This window comes from Herpailurus yagouaroundi, unplaced genomic scaffold (genome assembly GCF_014898765.1).
Source record: "Herpailurus yagouaroundi ecotype Mexico unplaced genomic scaffold, PumYag 160, whole genome shotgun sequence".
NCBI lineage: Eukaryota > Metazoa > Chordata > Mammalia > Carnivora > Felidae > Herpailurus > Herpailurus yagouaroundi.
In genome coordinates this window covers 46,179,251-46,200,723 of record NW_024412401.1, presented here as the reverse complement: position 1 = coordinate 46,200,723, position 21,473 = coordinate 46,179,251, and the positions used below count along the sequence as shown (strand labels likewise).

General features: G+C 53.8%; 1 protein-coding gene across 15 annotated transcripts in view; it reads left to right on the top strand.

Annotated features, from left to right (window-relative positions):
- Window positions 1-21,473, top strand: part of DENND1A (DENN domain containing 1A) — a 511,997-nt gene that overhangs the window by 479,462 nt on the left and 11,062 nt on the right. For 10 of the 15 annotated variants that reach the window (XM_040482265.1, XM_040482264.1, XM_040482267.1 and 7 more), the window contains 2 exons: window positions 4,368-4,424; window positions 11,118-11,206. In XM_040482265.1, coding sequence (XP_040338199.1) covers window positions 4,368-4,424; window positions 11,118-11,206 — 146 coding nt within the window. Of the gene's footprint in view, window positions 1-4,367; window positions 4,425-6,892; window positions 7,597-11,117; window positions 11,207-11,412; window positions 13,295-13,369; window positions 16,014-21,473 lie in introns of those variants that run through there. The other 5 variants (XM_040482268.1, XM_040482263.1, XM_040482276.1 and 2 more) reach the window with 4 other exon arrangements.

Here is a 21,473-nt window from a genome sequence, read left to right as displayed (position 1 = left end):
TGATTGGACACGACCTTCAGGAAAACAGGTGTATGTGTTGATGATCAAAACCTCCAGCCCCACCATCCCTCCTACCCTAGCCCAGCTCAGGAAGTGCCAGATGAAATGCTGAATGGAACTCTTCTTAGCAAAAGATTGCCAAAGGCCCAGCCTTTTGAACTCCCTTAAGAAACAGCAGTCAGTGTAGCCGCATTTTGATCCAGCCAGGGAATTGAGGGCCGCGTACAACGTGATGTCTGTGCACAGGTGCCCGGACCTGGCTTTCTCATGCTCTGCTCCTTCTGATTTAAGGCTCTTCTGGTTTTGTCTCCACCTACTCCAGCGGTGGGAAGCACATTGGTTCCAGAGTTGAGGCCTGAGACCCACTCCCAGGACTCCCCAGTACCAGTTGGGGCCACGAGCGGGTCACTTTGCCTCGCTGCAGTCTGTTTCCTTGTTCACAGATAGATATGCTCCTCATACTAGGGCCATGCGAAGAGAAGAACAAGCCGGTACCAGCCCTGGACTGGGGACTGCGGTGCAGAGAAGAATGTGAGCAGGTCTCTGCCCTTAGGGAGTAGGGGACAGGGCTCCTGGCCAGCTCTGCAGCCTCCCTGGGCCCCCACTCACACTGCCAGAGCCCCCGTTTTCTTTTCTTTCTTTTTAATGTTTATTTCCTTATCAGAGCGTGGCCAAAAGAGAGGCAGAGAGAGAATCCCAAGCAGGCTGCGCACCCTCAACGCAGAGCCCAGCGCAGGGCCCGATCCTGCGAACTAGGAGATCGTGACTTGAGCCAAAACCAAGAGTCAGATGTTTAACCAACTGAGCCACCCAGGCCACCCTGCCCCCACGTTCAGTTAGTCCCCGAATCAGCTTCCACGCACTGGGGCCACGTTCTGCAAAGTGGTGTGTTGAGTTTATCCTTCCCCGACTTCTTTCTTCACTCCCTCTTCCCACCCAAATCACCACCACTCACCCTTGTGGCCTCTTCTGATTGTCCCCAGGGCACTCAGCTCTCCCCAGCCTGTGTCCCCAGCTGCCATCCCACCCCAGCAGACTTGGGAAGTTCTCGGAGTGGTGTGTCCGCTGGTGCGTGGCCCTGTGGGAAGTGCCATATACCCCAGCAGTGGGGCCCTAACATAGGTACCACATCACCCTTTCATAGTGACTTTAAATCCCCCTGACTTACTCTGCTGGCTTCTGGGTCGGGTGTGATCGAGAGTCTACGTTCTCCCCACCATGTATAAATTCAGTTGCAAAAGGACCAGCACTTCCTGGTGACAGTCAAAGGGAAAGAAGTTAAATACGAAATCTGGAGAACGAACATTTGTCAAATCTCTGCACGTGCCAGAAACTTTAAGCCAAGGATCTTTTGCTGAGCGCCTATTATGTACCAGCACTCAACTAGATCCCAGGATAAACAGAGAAATGACACCCTGTGTGCTGTGAATACACTGGTAGCAGGGAAGTGCAGGGAGGGACTCCTGGGGGCGGTGACACCTGAGCCAGGCATCAGAGGACAAATATGAGGCGCCCAGGGTGAGACACAAGGAAATGAAAAGGTGCTTCAGGCAAGGGGACCAGTATTGAAGCACTCAGGGAGAACAGGAGGGTAAGCCGAGTGGGATGGGGTAGAGGGGCTGGGGAGGGATGGAGCGGTGGGGGGGGGGGGGGCGTGCAAAACACCAGGGAGGAGACAGAAGAGGTCTGTGGGTGGTGCCCAGTGCCTGGAGGGCTTTGAACGCTGCAGGTAGCGTTTTCCAGGGAAGATTAACAGCTGTTATAGGGAAAGTGAGTCTGTGTTCAAATAAATTGGGAGAAATAGGACATACAAGAAAAAAGTTAATAGGGATTTGCCTGTTTAAGGTGGGTTTTTTACTGCAAGCCTTGGCAGCCTTTGCTGTGCTAACTGGCATTGTGAATCTCCAAAAGGAGCAAGGCGGTAGGCAGCATTTCCCGGACGTGTCAGGCTAGGGAACCCCCTTTTCTTCCTTCATACAATGCATCTCCCGGGATGCACTGGGAGATGCCTTGGGAGACGCTGGCCTTCCGCTGAGATGATTTAAGCTGGCAAATGACACGATTGGGTGTATATATATATATATTTTTTTAAGTCCACTCTGGAACAAGCGTGGAGATGGATGGGGAGGGGAGAGGCTGGAGGGGGAGAGACCTGCTAACGGTGATGGTTGCTAAAGTCTGCTGGCGGCACGGTGGGAAGATCTTGGCGAACATGTCTCACTGAATCTCCCTAACGGCCCCCTGGGGTGGGTAATCCACTACCTGCTTTTACAGGTGAGGAAAGTGAGGCACAGGTGGTTATGTCATGGGCCTGTGGAAATCCAAATGGTGGGGTGGGGGGCTGGGGTTCAGCCCAAGACTCTCTGAGCCCAGAGGCCGCCTCCTGGGGGTTCTGCCACCCCCGCCTGCAGGGTGGCAATGACTCGGTCAGAGGCGATGAGCCGCAAGGACTGTGGGCTGGAGAACTGGTCATCCAGAAGTAGAGTGGCCAAAAACAAGTGAAGCGGGGCTTGGGGGGGGGGGGGGGGGGGGCGACGAGGAGAGGCGGGGGAGGGATGAGGCGGCAGCCTGTGCACACTGCAGGAGGCACCCCTCTCCCTGTCCTTTTACTTTCCCTTGATCAGTGTGGGCTGAGGGGCTCCATTCCCTTTTGCCCCACACTTTTCCTGTAAACATGATGGAGAAGAAATAGGGTGCAGTGGGCTGCCGGGCTCATTTCACTGGCATTTCCACCCGGGTGGCATTTCCAACCCCCGGGTGGGCTCCAGCCAAGGACAGGTCTGTGAGCACGGTTGGGCCCATGCTGCCAGCTAAACATAAACAGCACAGGGCCCAGAAAGCCTCAGTGTATCTCCAGTGTATCTCCATCCAGACATGCTCTGGACATGCTACAGGGGGCCCAATTCTCTACCGAGTGCCTCTGCCATCTTTCCCCTTGGGCCACTCTGACAGACCCTGTGCCGGGACCCAGGGACCCCTGAGACATGGCCCCTACTCTCCAGGAGTTGGGTCCAGAGAGTGAGCTCCAAAGCAGGTCTGGTATCCAAAGAATTTCTGCAACCAAATGAGACTTTAACGCACCGTCCAGGAGAAACCTAGCGGGAGCCTCCCGTGCAAGTCACACGTGGAATTCTAAAAATGTTTTAGTAACTACATCGAAAGAGTAGAAAGGAACACGAAATTAATCGTAATGATATTTAACCAAATAGCCAAAATGCTTTCATTTCAACACGTAATCAATATAAAAAATTGTTTAGACGCTTTACATACTTGTTTCTAACTGAGTATCTGAAAGCCAGTGTGTATTTTATACGTACCGCACATCTTAATTCAGACCTGCCACCCATGGCCATCGGCTGCCGAAGGGAGCAGTGCAGGTGTAGACTTTGTGAACCTCCTGGGTGAAGGGGGAGGAACCAACCGGAAGCTTCCCAGGGTTTGCGGAGGGTCGTGGTTTGGTCTAGTGTGAAGCCTTCCTTTCCTTCCTCTGCCTGCCCACCCCCCACACTTGTCTGGGGCATCTACTCACTCAGGCCGTTGAAAGGACAAAGTTTGACTTTCAAAATAAAGGGTCAGAGGAGACAGCCAACAAGCCTGTGCTCTGTTGGTTTTTATTCAAATCCTGATTTCAAAAGCCAAGCGTTTTGTTCCATTTTATTTGTTCATCAGACATTTATTTTGCAGATATCCCCCCCCCCCACAGGGAACAGGGATGAATCCCTCAAGGAAATGAACATTTGAAAGATAGTGCGGGGGAGGGGGCGCTGGGAGGGAGACACCGGGTGATAAGTCCCAGGTAGCAGGGAGCATTGAAGGCAGCCTGTGACCCACTATCTTGAATGACAAGTAGACATTTACTTGCCAGGCAGATGAGGATGGGGTGGGTCATTCGACCCTAAGAGGCAGGCAGGAAACGAGGCATGAGAGGCCAGGGCCATTTGAGGGTCTGCCCTGGTGAGCAAGGATGAAGATTGGGAGGGGTCTGTATGGGGCACAAGAGAGCCCAGGTCTTGGAATGCCAGCCCACGGCCTTGCTGAGCTGTCCCCCAAGGAGGCAGGAAGGACAGCAGAGGTCTCGAGGTTGGGGTGCAACAAGGTCGTATTGCATTTTAGAAGATCCCCCCGGGCCCGTGTGGAGAATGGCTGGAGGAGATCCTGTTGGGAGATGATTACAGTGATCCAGGCCTCAGAAATGCATGCGCAGGGTCCGGCGACCAGTTGACATGGGAGTGAGAGAGCGGGAGGCATCGAGGACGCTTCTTGGGGTCTGGCTTGGGCGACTGGATGCGTCCTCTCGTGTGCCGTGTGTGGAAATGCATCAAACCGTCTCCATGTGTACTGATGTTTTAAGTTTCGCTTTAATGCAGCCACAAAGACTCCGTCCCACTCGCCCGCCGCCTCCCAAGATACAGCGCTCGAGGCCCGTGAGTAGCCAGTGGTTCTGCCCTCCGCCTAACACTGCCTGAGCCGTCCTCCCCGCCTGACTAAACCTCGGGAGTTTGAACTCAGCTGCCTTGCAAAACAAAACCGGGAATTGGGTTTTTCAGCTTCCCTCTCTGCGTGGCATGAACCCAAACTTGCATTTCCTGGGCTTCTGTCTCCTTTTCCCCAAACCAGTTTGACGACTTGTAGGCCAGAGCTGTAGGTAGCCGTGGGCCACCGTGTGGTGTGTTTGCTGTGTGTGCGTGTGTGCGTCACTTGAGCACATCTCCTAGGTTGACGCCTGCTTCTAGCCAGTGAGCTTTAAAGCCCAGCTCCAACTGCCTTTCCTCACAAAGGAAGCAGCAAGTCTGGCAGCAGGGGTCTCATTCCTGCCTGCTCTTGGTTTGGAAATGCGTTTGATGTCCCTTTGCGAGGGCAGAGGCTACGCCCAGAGAATCTCGAGCTAGCTCGGATGGAGACAGGGCCTCCTGTTCCAGGCCTCACGTGGAGCTCCACCTTGCCCAGTGAAGTCCCAAGTCAGGGCGACAAACCCACCGACACCTTGGAATGGGGTGGGCAAAGCAGAGAGACCTATCCGAGTTGTTTTTGTTCTTGTTTTTAAGTTTATTTATTTGGGATGGGGGGAGCACGATCAGGGGAGGGGCAGAGAGAGGAGAGAGCAAGAATCCCAAGCAGGCTCTGCACTGCCAGCGTGGACCCCAATGCAGGGCTCTAGCTCGCAAACCATGAGATCATGACCTGAGCTGAAGTCAGACGCTTAACCGACTGAGCCACCCAGGTGCCCCCCCCATCCAAGGTTTTTAAAGACAAATGCCATGGAAAAGTATTGGGTGTGGGGCCCCGTTTTCCTTAGAAACTCAGACTTGGGCTGTGCTGAGGCATAACCACTTTAACGGGTTCCTTCAAAGTGGAAACTTGCCAGGACCGTTTGGTGAGGCCTGTTTACCAAGAGAAGAGTTTCTATGTCTCAAAGCAGACTCAAAGCAGCAGTCTCTATGTTCAAAGCAGCCACCGCTCCTGCAGCCCAGCAAGAGGTCAGGTTCCCATCCAGCTGCGACCAGAGTGCCCCACAAACCCACATCCCAACCCCTGCTCCCCCTTTTCCAATGCACACATCCAAATTGATCTTGTGACACGTGGCAGCCGAGGGGTGCAGGTGGCCAGGCCCTACCGTGTCTGTTTTTAATCCTTGGTGCACACGCCCAGCATCGATTGGGTGGCCGCTCTCTGTGCGGATGTTGGAAAATTCTGTGGTGCTCTTTTCCTTCCCTTCCCTCCTGTGTGTAGGAGTTAGAGGGCAGGGGTGGAGGTGGGGGGGCGAGGGCGGTGGGGACTTAGATACCTTCACCTAAAGCATGCTCAACCAACTGAGCCACCCAGGCACCCCACCTCTCTCCCTTTAACACACCTTCTGGGGGCACCTGGGTGGCTCAGTTGGTTGAGTGTCCGACTTCGGCTCGGGTCATGATCTCACGGTCCATGAGTTCAAGCCCCGCGTCAGGCTCTGTGCTGACAGCTCAGAGCCTGGAGCCTGCTTCAGATTCTGTGTCTCCCTCTCTCTCTGACCCTCCCCTGTTCATGCTCTGTCTCTCTCTGTCTCAAAAATAAATAAACATTAAAAAAAAAAAAAACCAAACACCTTCTGTCTAACATGCCCTCATTCCCCAGAGGCCTTGAGAGAGAAAACATAGACGATCCTTGTAAAGCACCGAGCACAGTGCCTGCCACACAGCAGTGGCTCGTACTCTTAACAGGCTTTTAAACCTTAGAACTTCCTTTTTTTTAAATGTTTGTTTGTTTGTTTGTTTGTTTATTTATTTTTGAGAGAGAAAGAGAGAAACAGAGTGTGAGCAGGGGAGGGGCAGAGAGAGGGAGAGACACAGAATCCAAAATGGGTTCCCGTCTCTGAGCTGTCAGCACAGGCCCAGACACAGGGCTCAAACCCACAAGCTGGGAGATCATGACCTGTGCCGAAGTCGGTCGCTTAACCGACTGAGCCACCCCTGTGCCCCTGAACCTCAGAAGTTCTAAGGAGTGACTCAGTTTCTTAGTGACTATCATTTGCCGAGGATTTTTTATAGTCAGCAAGTAATCCTAGCTGGGCCTCACAGTAGCTCTGTGAAGTAGACATCATCTCCACCCATTTTAGAGATGAGAAAACTGATGCTTGGTAACCTAACCCAAGTCCCTCAAATGCAGAAAGGGGTCACCAGACTCTAGAACCCATGGTCTTTTTGGCATACTGAGCTCTTCCAGGACCCTCCACCTGCAGTTCCATGGAATCTGCCTTAGTGTGAAATACTGGGCCAGAGCCTTTGATGGAGAAAAAGTAATCATTAGCAGTGAGCTGGGCTTTCTGTGGAATCTCTGGGGTAGTGTTGGGGCTTGGCAAAGACACAGAGGTGAAGAGAATTAACAATTACGTACTGAGCGCCTTTTCCGTGCCTAGGACTGTGCTGGGCCCTTGTGTGATTATGGTCTCGTGTGTCCCCACCACAGCCTGGAGGAGGCAGAGCTATTTACCCAGCAGGCAGCCAAGACCACAGAGATGCTAAGAGGCCAAGCTGGCCGCGGAGCCCGGGCCTGCCTCTCCACACTCCTCACCAAGCAGCCTCTCCTTCAGCCAGCCCTACAGAGGGCTGCCCTCAGAATTCCCTGTAGAGACCTGGGATCCAAGGCAGGCAGGGACTCTCTTGCAAAGCGTGATCCGGGACAGGACTGCTCCTGCTGGAAAAGCTCAGGTATTGGAGACAGCTCCTGTGGATTCTGTGCAGTCTCACCAGCGTGGGGATCCGTGTGGACTGGGGGAGGCCCAGCCACACCCACCGGCAACTGGGGACTTGGGAAGGCAAACGTTACCCCAAGAAACACTCGAGTAGTACCCTCCTGTGCCACTGCTCTGGTGTAGGAAGCGAGCGGATCGGTACCCTGGGCTCTGCCCACCCTGCGTTATGGTACCCTCGCGGCAATGTGCCTGGCAGAACCATTTCTCCTGAGCTTGGAAGTCGAAGAGGCCTGACCCGATTTGAATCACAGGTTGGCAGTTCCTGACTGTATAACTTCAGGCAAGACGTTTAATTCTCGGACCCTTAGTTTGATCATCTGTAAAATAGGTTCAGCAGCCCCCGGCCTGGTGAGGGTAGTGAGATCACATGTGTGTGGTGCCTGGCATGAGGTGGGCATGTATACCACACTTCTGCCACCCCACACACCCTCTGCCAAGCAGGGTCACTATGGGACTAAATTGGGGGTCCTGGAAGGCTCGTGCTTTCTGGGCCCGGCAGCGCCCCGTGCCCCGGAATCTGCCCGCTGAGTGTACCCGTGTAAGCCTTTCCGGTATGCACCGCTGTTGCTCCGGGTGACCCTGGGAGACACGGGGCCCCTCGAGGGCCTTGAAAAGAATGGCCCGACCGGCTCTCCTGTCAGGAGCCTCTGGCCCCCAGCCGGGCTTTACCGCGTACTTGGCCACAAACGTCTGGTTAGCAGTGCGGCCGTTGGCCCCGGGGTGGCAGGAGCATGGGGGCTAGCCGTTCAGCCCTTCTGGAAGAAGCTTTGTAGCCAGGCACCTGTGGCTGGAGTTCAGATGTTACCAGAGGATTTAGATTTTCTTTTTAACAAGAAGAGAAAGGAAAGCGCAGAAGAAAGCCTTGCCAGTGTCTGGTGGACTAGGGGGAGTGGGCTGGGGCGTGCAGGGGAGAGGCAGGCTGTGCCCGGCCGCATGTGAAGCGCTTTATAAGCTCTGTATTTATTATTTCTTGCTCACCATTAAAATCAAATGTACTCGGTGCTTTTGTATTCAATACACATTTAACCCTGCCGACTTAGATTTCTCAGGTTTTAAATCCAGTGGGGAATTGGCTGGTTTCCCAACTTTCCCCATAAGTCCCCCTTGAACAGAGCTCAAAATCCCTGTTTAGCATTTTCTCCCCTGGCGCTGCTGGGATCCCAACACTGGAGGGGCCGTTGGCTGTGGTGCGTGCATGTGTTTTCTTCCCCCTCCCCCAGCCCCCGCCCCTGCTAAGCACCCCCCAAAGACGATGTGATCGCTGAAATCTGACGGGCCAGTAGTCGGCATCGTCTTGTGATTCGGGCTTCATTAAACCATTTTGTCTGTGTGTGTGTGTGTCTGTGTGTGTGTGTGTGTGTGTGTGCACACGCGCGTGTGTGGGCCTGGTTGTGGCTCCAGCTGAACGTCTGTGGCCGTGTGTGATTCGTGCACGTACCTTCGACTCCCGTGAGTGTGTATTTGTGAGGCTGAATGCCGGCGCCTGGAGGCCTCCGTGCGTGTCTCTGGATGGTTGTCTGTGAGTGTAATTTGTGTCTGGCTTTGTCCACACCAGTCAGGTGTGTGTGACTCTGGGTGTGTCTGTAGCTGTGCAGGTGACTGACTGTCTCCGGGTCTGTTGTGCCTTCCTCTCCCTCCCCCGCCTCCCTGCCTCCCCGCTCCCCTCCCCCACCCCCTCTCCCTGCTCTGTCTGTTTTATCATCCCTAATGAAGCAGTCTTCTCCATCGATCCTGCTGATTGCCAACCCATTCCTTTTGTTTGTTGGCGCTGAGCCATTCGGCGGCACTCTGACAGCTCAGCTCGTCTAATTAGCTCTGTTGTTCTTTTTCCCCATGTTTCACCACGTTGCAAGTTCAGTTGAAGTTGCCACAAACTTAATCCCCCCATTTCAGCCACAAGTTCACATTCCAAACCCGCCTTTATTGTAGCGAGGAGCAGCCGTGTGCGAAGAGGACAGGCTGACAGGCCTTAATATCTGACCTTTCCCGAAACCCCCACCCCGGGACCTCTGGGGCAGGGCAGAACTGCTCCGTCAGCCCACGCTGCACATCCGCCTTTGTGCTGAAAAGTCTGGGGGAGCGTTCCAACCCCGTGATCCTGCTGAGCAGCAGCGAGAGGGAGAGGAGTCTGGCTCTGTGCTGGGAAACCAGTTCAGAGTTTGAGCGGACGTAGCCTGGACGTCTGCTTCGGAGCAGACACGGTTCTGATAACCGTGGTAACAATAATAGCAACGTTATTATGCGCTTCTTAGATTCCAAGCAGCAACATTCACCTGTTCCTCAAAGTCTTGCTGAGTGACCACTGTAACACTACACACGGAGCAGGATGCTAGGCAAGGGTCATCCTGGATGGCATCTTCGAATTCAGAGATAGCCCACTCTCCTCCTCTTTTTTGTTACTGATAAGGTCACGGGGAAGCCCGGCTGGTGCCAGACTCCTTGCTGGTGCTTTCCCGCGACCATCTCATTGGATCCTCATTCAGAGTAGCCCTGGTGGCGGGGAGGTTGGATCCTCATTCAGAGTAACCCTGGTGGAGGGGGTGGGGGGGGTAATGGGGTGGGGGGAAGACCACAAGTGTCGTGGAATGCACTTGGCTGTTACCGTGTGTCTGATTTGCCAAACAAGGCTGAGATCAGACTGGCCACTCCACAGGAAAAACTTCGGTTAGATCAGACATGCAGAGACCTGAGGGCTTGATGAGACTCTATAAAGACTTGTCTTTCATGCAGCCAACTTCTGTAATCTGTGTTCCTCAGCCATTGTGCTGTGTTGCCCGCAAATTGCTGGGGGGTGGGGAGCAGGGGGCTCAGGAAAGGGGGGGCAATAAACGGAGTATGTGTGTGCTCTTCCTTGTCTTGTCTGAGGACCTCAGCAAATTGTGGCATTGTATCCACTTTGGCCCTTCATCTGCAGAGAGAGAGCCAGCCCTCTGCATGGGGACGTCCAGGCATTTTTATTGGCAACAAAAGTCACAGATAGACTTTCTTGGTTTAGCTGTCTCCAGTCCCTCTCTGGCACTGGAAATGTTCAGAGATGATGGGGCCAAAATTAAAGCCACGTAACGTGGACTGGAACAGACGAGGATCCTTCTAAGGACACCTAGAAATTCTTAGCCTAACTCCCATCACAGGCTCTGGTGGGGGAGGAGGGAGGTGTCCTTTTCTGTGGGCCCACATCTTGTTGCCACAGGCCAGCTGTGGATTAGGAAGCCGTATGCTTCCCCGTCACGCACCCCCACCACCGACCCTCAAGCTAGGTCCCCGTGAATGTAGGAGCCCCACGGGGTGTGTGGCATCCAGGCCGAGCCGTGCTCAGGAGGACTGCACGGACACAACCTGGGGAACAGAAAAATGATTTTTATTGGTGCTCGGTGATGGCTATCACTTGCTTTATTCCCCGTTCCTCCTCAGGAAAATAAGCATCCTGTAATTCAGTTGTAAAAAGAAGGAAATAAGCACGTGTACCCTAGAAATAAAGCCCGAGTGAAACCTTTTCATTGTACCAAACCAGTTTCAGGGTTCTAGAAGAAGGCGAGGGGGGACTTACCATCAAGGAGGGCCTCCGCATCCCGGTCCCGCGTGGACGGTGTCTGGTCGAACTCCCACGGCAGCCCCACAAGGAGGGGGCAGGTGGAGCCGTCCCCTCCTTGCAGATGAGGGGACCAAGCTCTTCAGAAGAACCTTTCCCACTTAAATAGGCCACGGATTTCCCGTGCGGGTATCTGCTGCACACTCAGTGCCACGTTCTCACGAGAAGCAGAGGCTTTGTAGCCTGTACTATGCAAATGCCTCCACGTTTATTTTGGGGCTGCTCATCTAGGTGTGTGGAATGTCCCTGTGTGGCTTTTCCAACTCACTCCTCCGGGACTTCCCTCTGTGCCCGCTGCAGGTGCGCCCTCCCCGTCCACATGTGGTAAAGAGACCAAAGAGCAACATCACGGTGGAAGGCCGGAGGACGTCTGTCTCAAGCCCCGAGCAGTGAGTACCCCGTCGCTCGCCTCCCCTCTGTCTGCCAGAGCCCAGTGGGCCAGGCCTTTGCGGGGTCCACGCTGCAACCCTGGCCTTTGAAAGGCTTCCTGGAGCCCTGAGCGGGTGTTTCAACAAAGAGGTCAGTCGGGGAGCTAGGCTTGATCTTCCGCATCGGCGTTTGCTCGCAGTTCTCATGCCGGCGGGAGGCCCCGGAGGCCTCCAGCCAGGCATCTGGGCTGGGTTTTGAGTGGTGACACCCAAAGCGTACTCAAACAGGCTCAGAAGAAGGTTCCAGGCCTTTTCTTATGCCAAAGGTATAAGGTCAGCAGGAGAGAGCTAGGAACCTGGTCAAGGAGCTGACCCATTTAACAAGGGCCACCACCCTCCTAGGCCTGGGGTGCTCGAGGTCTCTAAAGCTTGGCTTTACACCCAGGACAGTCCTTATCCGTCGCCCCACACCCGTCAGTACTTTTGCTCACCTGTGCCATAGCATTTATTTTACTAGGGCTTGGCTTTTCCACTTCCCCTCGGGCCCAGAGTTCTGCAGGCAGGCACTGGGTGTTCTGCCCGGAAGCCAGCAGAGGGCCCGACTCAGAATCGATGCAGGACAGATGCTGGATAGACGAGGGAGACGACAGGTGGGCAAGCCTGAGATTGAGCTGCCCGGATGATGTGAGGCTTAAAGCGGCACACGGCCCCAAGTCCCGAACTGTCTGGAGTGCTTCCCTTTGTCCCCAAGGCCCACAGCCCTGGGGCTCTCCCCCAAACAACTCAGCAGCTACACACCAGCTTCCCGCGATGCTTTGAAAAAGTCCACGAAAGCCTCTCAGTCTAGGGTTTATTAGGGGAACCAAAACTGTTGCCCCGGGGACCCTGAAGTCCCTTGGCTGAGGCGAGGAACGTGCCTCCTGTCTGCTCTACCTTCAGAAAAGTTGTCAGGAAACAAGCTAAAGGAAATGGCAGGCCCTAGCCAGAAAAGAAGCCAAAAGGAAGAAGAAATTCTGAAATGGCCACTGTGGCCTAACCCAGGTTGCACACTTGAGCTCTTCCAGGATTTCTGGTTTACAGTATGGCATTGGTGGAGGCCACCGTGTTGTTACAGAACCAGCCAACCTAGGCCTACACAACCTTGCCCAGAAAGCAATGGGAGATGGCCTGTGTGTGTGTGTGTGTGTGTGTGCACGCGCGAGCACGCACATCTTGATAGATGCTTGGTTATGCGAACTGTGGGAGAGAGGAGTCCTGAAGTTGGTTGTAGGTACAACTTGTCCTCTGCACAATAGGACGGTGGGAATCTTAAGGAATAGTTTTGGCCCTGACTGGCATGGATTATGACTGCCCCCGTGTGGAGAAAGTCCTCCATGGCTCCAGAGTTCCTCAGACCCTGAAGATTTCTCCTTAGGAAGAGATGAAATTCGTTTACTTTCCTTTAAAACGACGTCTTTAAAACCGGGCTAAACCTTTTAGACACCGTGCTGGGATAGAGAGTTGTGGGTCTGTAGATACTGAAATGCAAGCCTAGAGTCGCCGTGCGTGCCCAAGAGCACCCAGAGCCAGCAACACTCCACGTTTTACTGAAAACCGTTTCCTATTTTGTGACCAGGGCACCAATTAGAGGTTAGAATTCCTGATTTCGTTCATTTACGCCGCTGCTGTCCCAGCCCAGTGGTAGGGGAAGCCTCTTCAGTCCATGCCCCAGAGCCAGCGTCTGGCCATCCCATCATCCTTGTCATTAGTCCAACTGCGCCGGTATCACTTTTCATTTCTTTGTGCAATACGCCTTGTTTTAGGTTTCTGTTCCGGAAGCATTTGGGTTGAAATGAGCCAGTGGGAACACGGGCGCTAGTTCACTGGCAGTGATAGAACGCAAATGGCAGGTTCTCTGTCCGCCACGGCAGCTCCAGCCCTGCAGGTGGTAGGGAAGTAGTACAATTGGGGATGTTATTCCAAGAGTTTCTGTTCGTATTTTTTAGTTGGGGGAGGGGTGCTGTTCTCCCCTAATACCAGCGACATTTCTGGTGCAACCGGGGTATTTTCCTGCATCTCTTCCCATGCTGCCTACCCATCCCCCCCCCCTCCCCACCCCCACCCGGCCCCCCCCCCCTGTGCTCCTCCACTTCCAAATGCCATGTCACAACAGCACTTGGATGTGTTTTTCTCAACTGTCATCAGCTCCAGCTGGCAAGACCAAGTTCTCGAAACACAGGAAGCATCCAGCGGAAAATATTTTAATAAAACAGACTCCTCATAAAATATTGTTCTGGGGGGGAAAGAAAGCAGCTCCACCAATCTGTCAGCATTGTGTTGGGAGACACGAGAAGACAAGCCGGCAGGCAGGAGCCAGATCCTAATGGGCCTTTGTTGCCGGTGGTTCCGTGTGGGACACGTGGACTCGGTGCCTGGCCCTTTAATCTGGCCTGGATTTTCTGGACTCACGGATCTTTGTCTCCGCTGGGAATATCAAAGTGCATCGGCAACTTAGAGGGTTCGGACGGCAGCAAGAGACAGGAGATCTTTGAAGCGGAGCGAGAGGTTCCGTCCTCCCGGCTTCTGCCCCAACTCTCACTTCCAAATAGACCATTAAATAATTAACTTTGTGGACGGCAAGATGGAGCTGATTAACAATAAGACAGTCTCCTTGGCCTCCCGCAGCAGCTCGGAGTCTGGAATTCATCAAGGCCCAGGAATATCGGCTGCCAGCTCTCTGGCTGGCCCACCCGTTGGACTCTAGTTCTTTCTTTCCAGATGATGTCCATCTGTCCATTCATGCATCCATTCATTCAGCAAATAGCTTCAAAACCCTACCAGGTGTGAGCTATTTGGGACCTTTTAAAGATGGCCTTTAAAGAGAATCCCCGTGCCGATTCTTTTTTGACTTGCGTTTCCCCAAAATGAAATTTTCTCCTATGTCAAATGCTCTTTCCGAATCAAAGGTGGGTGTCCCAGCCCCTGACAACCGTCTGATGACAACTGGAGGAACACTTCAGAAAGATTTCTGGGAAAACATTCCCTCTGTTTTTCAGTTAACACCAGCTAATTAACATTCAGTAACTATTTCTTCTCCAGAAGTACTAGCTACTTCCATTATTATTCAGAACGGGCTGCGGAATGCCCTGAGGATTCCCCAGGGTGAGAGCCAGGGCTGGGAGGGGTCAGGCAGTGCGGGCTGGGGGTCAGAGACCAGTTAGCAGCAAGCACAGCCCAGCGCCTGTTGTGTTCTAGGCCCTCTTCAGCGGGTATTTGTTTCTTCTTCCACCGAATGGGAACTAGGGCTCAGAAAATGCATCTGACCGGTGTTCCCGGGGTCATCTGGTCAGAAGGTGGCGGGGCCAGGACTCCACATGCTACTTGATTTCATTCTCTCCGCTACACTCTGCCGCCCACGGGGTCCCCTCGTCATTTTGGTGATTCTGTGCCCTAAGATGAGTTGCCCCACACGCTACCCTTTCTGTCTGGCTCCTGGAAGTTGGGATCTAGAGCCGTTCAGTCATCTTCCTGGCAAAGAAGCAGTGTCCCCTGGTGCCTGAGTGCTTCTGCCTACGACCTTTACCGAACCATCCCTTAAGCTTGGGAAAGGTAGGTGGTGGCTTTCCCCTCTCACAGAGAAACTGAGGCTCAGAGAGAGATCTTCTAGAACTGGCTGAAGGTCTCTGGGCTAGAAAATGGTGTGATCGACCGTCTGATAACACAGGCCTACCCCTTCTTCGATACCATCAAGCTTTTTGGTTACGAACCTAAGTATGACCATGAGTTACTGTGAGTAATGAGGACAGTGGGGGTTGCGGGGGGCACGAGGAGTTTCCCATCTCCCGCCTGTTAAAGGCTATTTCGGCCGCAGTGTGCATGGCCGTCAGGCCCCAACTTATTTTCCCTTTGGCCTGCCAGGGATCAGAGAATTTCTCATCCACCGTGACGCTTAGAAGGAGCCGGGGGCAAACTCTCAAAGGCAGCGCTGGGCTCAGTACCGCCCACCCCTCAGGATGGCGCTCGGTGTGCAGACAGAGGAGTGGCCTGCTGGTCCCCAGGTGCCTCTGGTGGGCCAGGCTGCTCGTCATCTGTTCCCCGTGGTGGGGGCCGGGCAGTGGCCCTCGCAGAGTTGCTGAGGGTACAGACAGAGTCCCGTACAGCCTCCACCTCGCTTAATCTTCACGACAACCCAGAAGGGTAGGGCTGTCTTCTGAGCCTTAACGGCGAAGAGGCTTGCAGTCAGTATAGATCAGAGACGAGCCCCGTGCCGACCAGCTGCAGAGCCTGAACCCTTTTGACGGCACACCTTTGTCTCCCCTCCAGCGGGCGAGCCAGGCACCACCCCCACAGGAGTCCTGACTGGCTGCAGGCCGCTTATTTGAAGTTTCATTGTAGTGAGTAGGAATGGTCAGGATTCAGGCACCGAGGGCCCACCAGCCATTGCCCTGCTCACCTCGCTGGCCAGATCTGTACAGCCTCTGCTCTTTTCAAGTGATTTTGTTTGTCTATAAAAATAACCCCATAACCTTACAATCCAGAAGTTGGGCAAAAGAGACAAGATCATTCTGAACCTCCCTGCCTACCAGCATTTCTGCAGGTTCCCCTCCGGTCTTTTTCCTATATATATCTTGTAGAGCTGCAGCGCCCTTGCAGTATTCCGTCCTGTGGACTTGCCCGTGTCCTTGTAACCCCTGCCGTGCGTGACTGTGCCAAGATCGCATTTTGCGTCCATGCGTGGGCCGCCTCACCACGCCCCCTCCTATTGGATCTGTACACTGCTCTAGATTGGATCTGTAGACACGAAACGCCGGAAAAAAATGCCCCTGTTCTTAAAGCTTTTCTCATCTGATATCGTCATAAGGAATGGAATGATTAACAACTACCATTAATGCTGGCCAAGCACTTTATATACACCGTTTCATTTAATCCTCGCAAGAAATCTTGGGAGTGAGGGTAAGGTATCATTAGCTCTATATTATAGAAGAAGTAGCTGAGACCCTGAGAGGTTGTCACTGCCCTGTACCCTTACCCAGTCATAGAGGCAAATTTCTAAATTGCTAAATAACTTGCTGAAAGATTTGTACCACTTTGCACTCCCACCAAAACTCTGGACTGCCTGCGAATCTGAGTCTGGGGGGACCCAGAGGAGCATGTGGCTGCATTAGGAATCCTTTTTTTAAGTTTGTTTGTTTGTTTATTTACTTATTAATTAGAGAGTGCAAGTGAGTGAGGAAGGGGCAGAGAGAGAGAGAGAGAGAGAATGAATCCCAAGCAGGTCCACACTGTTAGCACAGAGCCCCACGCGGGGCTTGAACTTACGAACCACGAGATCATGACCCGAGCCGAAACCAAGAGTCGGATGCTTAACCGACTGAGCCACCCAGGTGCCCCAGGAATCCTTCTGACCAAGGAGAAATTCCGCAGGCTGTGCTGGCTGGGCTCATAGTCTGTGCACCAAATGGCCAGCCCCCGCTGCTTAGGAATTTGTAGAGTCTGATCATCCAAATTGCACTGCGTGACCCCAGCACCCAAAGCCCCAGAAGATTAAAATAAGATCAGAGGAAGCTGCCAGAAGCATTTAGTGAGAGCTCTACCCACAGACGAGGTCTCAGAACACTGCAGTTGTATCTCTTTGGGCCAGGTGCACACGTGCTCTGGCCAAAGACGATGTTCCACGCCCTGCCATGTCCTCAAGACCAGGGCTCAGCACAGCCCGGGTGGTGCTGGCCACAGAGCACAGCGGGTTAGAGCCCCGTTCCCTCCTACCCAGGCCCAGAGCTGCCCCAGGGGTGTGGTTGGTGAACTGTTGCCAGGGCAGTGGCCTAGGACTCTGGTGCCAGGGACAGACCTGGGTCAGCATCTTGCCCACTAGCTGCCAGCCAGAGACCCTGGGCAAGACTTTTTGCCTTTTTTTCTTTTTTTTTTTTTTTAGAGAGCATGAGCTGAGGGGCAGAGGGAGAGAGAGAGAGAGGGAGAGAGGGAGAGAGGGAATGACAGAGAACGAACGAACCCCAAACAGGCTCCACACTTAAGACCAGGGACCCTGGGATCGTAACCTGAGCCGAAACCAAGAGTCGGATGCTCAGCCAACTGAGCCGCCCAGGCGCCCCTGCCCCCCCCCCCTTTTTTTTTTTAAACACAGTGCCTGTTCACATCCCAAAGAACATGATTTGGGAAACTGCCCGCAGGAGCCACACTGGCATGCTAGGTTGGCGGGGCACAGCGGTCTCCCCTCCTGCAGGGACTGCTGCTGTCAACAATCTGATGCCCACCCTGTTGCCCTCCCCCATCAGCTGCCCCTCCCTCCCATGCCCACAGCCCCCTGGCTGCCACCCCCCCATACCACACTGACCTGCCCCTTGTTTTCTCTTTACGTCACACACACAGGGGTCTAGGAGCCCCTCCGGGGCAAGGGCCATGTGCCCTTTGGCTTTGACTCTTCAACTCCCAGACCGGAGCCTAGCTTAGGGCTCTGCTCGGGGACATTTACTGAATGAATGGACAAGGGAATCACTGAAGGCTTATAGCTCATAGCACCCTGGAGATGGGGAAGGGATGTCAGTTAACCACAAATGTGGAAAGAGCGCCTACTGTGTGCCAAATATGATTGGGTGTGACTGTGAAGCTACCAGCACCTGTCCCGCCCAGGCCATCTAAGAGCCAGAAACTGCCGTCAGCCCCAGGAGCAAGTCTCCAAGATGCCAGCTGGGCCCTGGGCCCCAGGGGTAGGGACAGCTGTCTCGGTACTGACCCCCTGGCAGCCTGCCAGGACCCACTCCCTGAGCAGCCAAGAGTTCAAACCCTGGAGCAGAGGGTCCCAGACCCAATTAGCAATGTGAGAGAGGCCCCTGACCCCACTCAGGCCCCCCTCCCCTCTTCAGCAGTAGGTTCTGGGCCCTGGAGACAAAGCCACACAGCAGAAGTCAGATGTGGAGCCTGAGCCCAGACCGGAAAAGAAGGAACTGCTGAGGAGTCCCCAGGGATACGCAGCGGCCCAGGCAAACACAGGCCTCCCTTGTCCCCAGCCACTTCTGCCTACCGCTCAGAGGGAAGGAGCCCTCCCAGGAGCTGTCATGACAGGGAGAGTTAGTTCCAGCTGAGAACCCAAGCCTTTAGCGCACCCCCGGGAGAGAAGGTGCCCCACCCCCAAGACCTGCCGCTTTCAGCCTCCTTTGAGAGTTTCGCCACCTCTCCTGAGCCCCTCCCTCTTCCAGGAGCCCCGTCACCCTTTCTCAGGGCCTGTTTCAGGCCCAGCACTTCTACATGTCACCTTGGTTAACCTACTCTCCCCGCCCCCCACCTGCCCCCAAAAGTCATCACGGCTCAGGTGTGTTCACCTGTTCAGCCAGTGAAGGAACCAAGGCTCTAACAGGCGGAATGGTGGCCTTAGATCCAGGATGTGCACCTGGGTCTGCAGGGTCCCATGGCCACGTCCACTGCTTTCTCACCAGACACCCTGTCCTCCCAGGGCCCCCACAGGAGACTCAGGCTCAGGGCAGGCAGAGGCGGTCCTTGGGGTGAGGGCTACTTGTTGTTTACAGTCTACACGGTTTCTCTTCTGGGTAGGAAATGTGTAGATGGTCTTCTCTCTTCCAAAGAGCCTGAAGAATGGGAAGGTGAAGCCCGGGTCCTGTGTTCGGGCTTCTCTGCCTATGAGAAGGACTGGGAAGGACTTCTCAGGGCATCTCGGGGATGGGTGTGGAACATGTGAAGTTGACACTAGTGATTTTTCAAAAGAAGGGATGAATGAATGAACATAAACGTTGACAGACAGATGGAATGATGAAGAATGGAAAGATAAAGGGTACAGCCAACCCTCTCAAGAGAGAAAGAGATGAGGCCAAGCCAGTAAGGCCCCCTCCCCAGTCCTCACATCACCCCCTAATCTGGCACATCACCTCAGTCCTCCTGTGGGTTCAAGGCACTCCTCCACCACCTGGTCCCTACCAATCCTGCCAGTCTTTTCTTGAAACTCCTGCCCTGACCTCAAGCCCCTTGTGCCCACTCCTCCCAGAGACCCCTCCAGGCCGTCCTGCAGCATCCATACTCAGCATTGGAAGCCCAGCTCCCATATCACCTCCCGAATGGAGCCTCAACCAAGAGCCCCTGAACCAGGGGTACCCCCCCCCCCACTGCCCTCTGGCAGGGCACGTTCCCAGTGGGGTGAGAAAAAGTTGATCTCACACCCACCCATCCCCACCAGACCAGTTGACCTGACAGGAAGAACACCCTCTGCTGGTGATCTTGACTCATGACAGCAGTGATTCAGTCTTCCTGTTTTAGAGTAGATCATCACGTACAACTGAGTGCAAAGATCCAGTGTCCAGCAGGTTCTGTATCTGTCTCCAGTTCTTCCTCCCTGAGAATGGCCCTAGCTCTTAACCCAGGTCACACAGAGAATAGCTCCAGTGCAGTTCTGGAGCTTCCCTTGGGGGCTGTGCACCAACTTGTTTCCCCCAAAGACCCTCTGACTTGCTTCAGGGCTCTGTTCTATTGTTTTCATCTATGCGTATGCCCGGGTGTGGTCTTGGTCCTGTGTTATGGTGATGGAGAGATGGCGTGGGAGTTCTGGAAGGCAGCTACGCTCACCCCTGTACCACCAACACGTGGCGTGGGAATTGTGATGTGCTACCACAGGCCCAACTGACCCGAACCCTTTAGGTTAGGGGACCTAACCCTGACCTAACCAGTTAGGGGACCACTAACCCTGACCAGGAAAGCCTTTGAAAGCAGGAGCCACCTTATATTCGTCCTTGAACACCTAGGGAAGACCCTACACCAGATGAAAATGCCCAGACTCTGTTAGCAGGTGAATGTGGCATATGGATAGTAATTGAGTATGTACTATCCCTGGGCATGAGGCCAAGCCCTTTACGAGTAATTTCATTCAACTTTGTGACAACACCATCAGGAGGGCTGTAGAACCCCCATTTTGCAGATAAGATATTGAGGTGCAGGGAGGTAAAATGACTTTCCCAAGGTCATCTGGCTGGGAAGTGGGGGGGGTGATGGGAAGCTGCACAGAATGGCACATCTACTGGGCAGGCAGGACCTGGCCTTGTCCCGGGGCCTGTCCCCGCTCATCGGCCCAACAGGAGCCTTGTAATCAAAGGATGCCAGGGCGGCCATTTACAAAGTGAAGATCCTTTGTGCTGGAGTGAAATGATCCTTTAAAAAATGATCACCGGCTCCCCTTGTTACCTCTGGAGACCAAGTCCTTGCTGATTTTTCCCTTCCTTATCTCAAGTACATTTAAATGTCAATTAAATTTGAAATATCTACATTTGTCAGCATTTCATTTTGGGCCAGCGTGACGTGCTGCTGATTTGTCCACGCGATGTGACACATGAAAAAAACTCTCGAGATGCAGATCTTCCTCATTAAAAAATAAGCCCATGCGATCCCGGCACGGCGGAGAGCCACAGAGCACGTCCCCGCTTCCTGACGCCGTGTCTCTGACATGGTATTTAAAAAGGAACAGCCGCGCCTGTCACCACTGTCACACGCGTGCGCTAACCGGCGACACGTTAAACCAAACATTAGAAAGGGTTCGGGAAGTCATCTGCATGGGAACTCCGAGATGAGGTGGGCCGAGGCGGGAGCAGCCGTGGGAGATGATGGGGTCTGAATGGTGATGGACAGCGGGCCTTTCTTTCTCGCCAAGACTCTGGCAGCCCCTCGCTGGGTAGCCAAGTTCACCACGACCTGCCTTTTCACAGACAGCTCTTTGTGTGTAATCAGATCCAGGCGAGTGGTGGGTGGCAGACTGCAGGCTACTAGCTGAATTGGGTTAATGAGGGACGAGGTACCCCCCCCCCCCCCCCCCCGTATTCTGCCTTAAGCTAATAAAAAATTTAAGCCTGGACATTTTCAACGATTCATCCTTTATCTCTGACAAATATCTGACTCTGTGTTTCAGAGGAGGACATGAGCAGCTGAATTTAAATCAGTTTATTTTGAAATCTCACCTTTTATTAAAAGTGGAAGGGGGCACACCCTGCCCCTTATCGCGTTGTTTCAGATACACAGAACGGAAGAGGCGGGATCACAAAGTGGTTTGGAGTCAAACAGATCCAGACTCCTGGCTCCACCTATGGCTGCTGTGTGACGCTGGGCAAGCGACTGGCCCTCTCTGAGCCTTGGCGTTCTCTGCCAAGTGAGCACGTGATAAAGGAATTAAGGAAACTGTACGGCCAGCGTTTAGCTTGCGTCGTCATCATCATCCATGTGGCCCGAAGCCTGAAAACACTCTGATCTGACCAAACCACCTGGCAAGGGTTTTCATCACTCTTGAGAGACAGACGGCATG